Source organism: Hipposideros armiger, unplaced genomic scaffold, assembly GCF_001890085.2.
Source record: "Hipposideros armiger isolate ML-2016 unplaced genomic scaffold, ASM189008v1 scaffold_480, whole genome shotgun sequence".
NCBI lineage: Eukaryota > Metazoa > Chordata > Mammalia > Chiroptera > Hipposideridae > Hipposideros > Hipposideros armiger.
In genome coordinates this window covers 699,590-703,271 of record NW_017731830.1, presented here as the reverse complement: position 1 = coordinate 703,271, position 3,682 = coordinate 699,590, and the positions used below count along the sequence as shown (strand labels likewise).

At 43.4% G+C, this 3,682-nt stretch overlaps 1 protein-coding gene across 1 annotated transcript in view; it reads right to left on the bottom strand.

Moving 5' to 3' along the window:
• Window positions 1-3,682, bottom strand: part of TMC7 (transmembrane channel like 7) — a 75,239-nt gene that overhangs the window by 30,228 nt on the left and 41,329 nt on the right. Inside the window, exon 4 of the mRNA XM_019666884.1 lies at window positions 3,281-3,428. Coding sequence (XP_019522429.1) covers window positions 3,281-3,428 — 148 coding nt within the window. The remainder of the gene's footprint in view (window positions 1-3,280; window positions 3,429-3,682) is intronic.

Here is a 3,682-nt window from a genome sequence, read left to right as displayed (position 1 = left end):
TCAGTTAATGTTTGGGGAATAAAGTACAGATAAAACCTAAGCATTGAAAATACACAGGTGTATGATCCAAAAATGAAATGAAGAAAACAATTTCACGTGCAATAACAGCAAAAATAATAATATACTTAGGAATAGATTTAATATGTGAAATGTTAATCTTATATTCTTAAAAATCTTACATTCAAAAAAAAATTTAAAGCCCTCAATAAATGGGAAAACATCCCATGTTCATAGATCAGGAGATCCATGACAATACTCCCCAAATTGATCTACGGATTCAACACATCCCTATCAGAATCACAGCTGGCTTCTTTGTAAAAACTGACAAGCTAACCCCAGAATTCACATGGAATTGCAAGGGACCCAGAATAGCCCAAACAATCTTGAAAAAGAAGAACAAAGTTGGAGTACTCACATCTCAATTTCAAAATTTACTACAAAACAACAGTAAGCAAAATAGTGTGGTACTAGCCATAAGAAAAGACATATAGATCAACAGAACAGAATTGAGTCCAAAAATGAACCCATACATTTATGGTCAATCAATTTTTGATACGGGGAAAAAATAGTCTTTTCAAGAAATGGTGCTGAGGGCTGGCCAAGTGGCTCAGTTGGTTAAGAGCTCGCTCAAGAGTGCGAGCTCTGAGCAACAGGGTTGCCAGTTTGATTCCCAGCCCGAGCTGAGCTGCCGCTGATCTGCCAACAGGTGGCAGGATGGCTCAACTAAAAAAAGAAAGAAATGGTGCTGAGACAACTGGATAGCCACATGCAAGGAAATGAACTTGAACCCCTATCTTACACCATTTGCAAAAGTTAACTTAAATGGATCAAAGATCTAAATGTAAGAGCCAAAGCTATACAACTCTTAGAAGAAAATAACTAAATCTTCATGACTTGGATTTGGCAATGGATTCTTAGATATGACACCAAAAGTACAAGCAGTAAAAGAAAAAATAAATTGGTCTTCATCAAAATTAAAAATATTTGTGCTTCCAAGGACATGATGAAGAAAATGAAAGGCAATCCACAGAATGGGAGAAAATATTTGTACATCACATATTTGCAGAAAAAGTACATGTATCTAGAACATACAAAAAACTCATAACTCAACAATAAAAAGATAATCCAATTTAAAAATGGAAAAAGGCTCAAACTAGATATTTATTCAAAGAAGATGTACAATCGCCAATAGGCACATGAAAAGATACTCAACAGCATTAGTTACTAGGGAAATGCAGATCAAAACCACAAAGAAATTCCATTTCAGACAAAGCAGCTATAATAAAAAAGTCAGGTTATNTCTCTCTCTCTCTCTCTCTCTCTCTGTCTCTCTCTCTCTCTCCATGAGCATACACAAAGAAGAGGTCATGTGAGGACACAGTGAGAAGGACCTTGAACTTGCCATCTCCATAACTGTAAGAAAACGAATGACTGTTGTCTAAGCCCCCCAGTCTATGGTACTTTGTCATGGCAGCCCGAGCTGCCTAATGCAATTCTGCATCTCAATTGTCGCCATCATGAAGAAGTAGGGACTCTCATTATCTCCAGGGCCTTGGGCACCCGTGGCAATCTGGGAAAGCCTTAATGAACCCCATTTCAGGATAATGTTTTCAATGCACAAAATACAAACGGACCTGTGGGTAGCATCATATGAAAAACCAAAATTGTGACAGAGTAACACATGATCATCTTCATTAGCACGTGAAATAACACGAGGAGGGGCAGAGCTGACACCTGCTGCCGTGTCAAGGTCGTGATAAGCATAAATGGTTTCCCAAGATAATTACAACTGGAAAAAAAAACATCTGTGATTTTCCTGGTGACAAAGACACAGGCTCTGCTAATGCTAGCTGTGGCATCGCTCCTATTCATCACGAAAAGAAATGCTAGATTTCAGCTAAAGGCAAGTGAAAATGAGGCTGCACTGGAGACTTCTGCGGAGGAGCTTGGCGTGCAGAGTGGGGGGCGTGGTACCTTCTATGCCTCGGATATCTTTCCGCCACAGCTCCAGGTGGGTCGTCACCTCCCGAGCCTTCTCTAGGAACCTCCTCCAAGACTTGCTGCTATACCGTTTCCATTGGTCCCACTCAGATAAATACTTCATCTGGGTTTCCTGAATGTCCCTGCATTTAAAAAAATGAACATTGCCAATGACCACGGAAGCATCGTCACACCCCAGCATCAAATAAAACCCCAGCAGAGAGGATATGGAAAACCTGGAGCCCTCCTGCATGGCTGGTGGGAAATGTAAAATGGCGTGGCCACTAGGGAAAAAAAGAGTGGTCATTCCTCAAAAAGTTAAACGGAATTATCATTTGACCCAGCAACTCTACTTCTAGGTAGATGCCCCAAAAGAAGGGGAAAAAAGGTCTCAAACAAAAACTTGCACTGGGATGTTCATAGCAGCACTATTCACAATAGTCAAAGGGTAGAAACAAATCAAGTGTCTATCAACAGATGGATGGAGAAACCAAATGAACGATAGCCACATCGTGGAATCTTATTCAGCCGTAAAAAAGAATGAAGCACTAATGCACGCTGCCACATGGATGAACCTCAAAAACATTTATGTTCTGGACTGCTGGCCTGACCATCTGCTTAGACCACAGAATGATGCAGAAGTGGTTCTGTGCCAGCTCTAAGCTCAGGCTTNTTCTTCTACTTTTCACATTCTCTCCACTCGACCTCATCATCATAGCATTCCATCCTTAGTCCCAATTCTCCTGGTGTAAGTGATGTTTGTGACAGGTTCTCATGCAGTAGAAAAATCACAGGGTGACAAGAAAGGAGGGAGGGCACCATCGCCTCACACCCGCTGGCATGTCCCCCCACTCTTTTCCCAGCCCCAGTTCACCAGCTCCATGCTTGAGCCTAAGGTGATCAACCCCAGGAAGCTGTGCTCTGCTAAAAGCTCTGGAGGGGCAGCTGGTGAGCTCAGTTGGTTAAAGCGCAGTGCTCATAACACCAAGGTTGCCGGTTCGATCCCCACATGGGCCACTGAGATGCGCCCTCGACAACGAGATTGAAACAACTACTTGACTTGAAGTTGATGGGGCCTGGAAAAACACAGTTCCCCTGCCCCCGCCCCCCCCCAAAAAAACCCTTTAAAAATACAAGTAAAAAGAAATAAAAACCTCTGGAAAACGACAAAGGAGAAACTTGCTAAACACGGAGGACAACCCAGCCCCGACCTGGCTCCTCTGCAAGCGGCACACCTGCCTCCCAAGACACGACCTTGCCGGCAAGGAAGCCACGGAGAGGGACACCCAGCAGCACTCACTCGGAGCTCGTACCGCAGGCTGCTGTGTTTCAGCTCAGCCACGCTGCGGTTGGTGATGCAGAAGTCCCAGCCGGCGAAGACCTTGTTGCAGTAACTCTGAAAGTGCTCCTCACTCTGGATCAGGTTGATTTTGAAGCCTTCCACCGACCTGACCACAAAACACAATTAGGCTTCTGCTAAGAACAACAACAAAATACAGGCCCACGGATGGGCTTTGTCTAGAATGAAACGGTTACACACGGCTGCCTTTTCCATCCATTTGGACATGGTCAGGTGTTAGACCATCCTAAATCTACGCGGCAGCAAACCAGGCATCGCATTATTGAAAATCATTTCCTTTCATCCACTCGATGGCTCTTCTCAGAGAATCCCAAATTCTTTAACACAGGTCCTGCATGATTC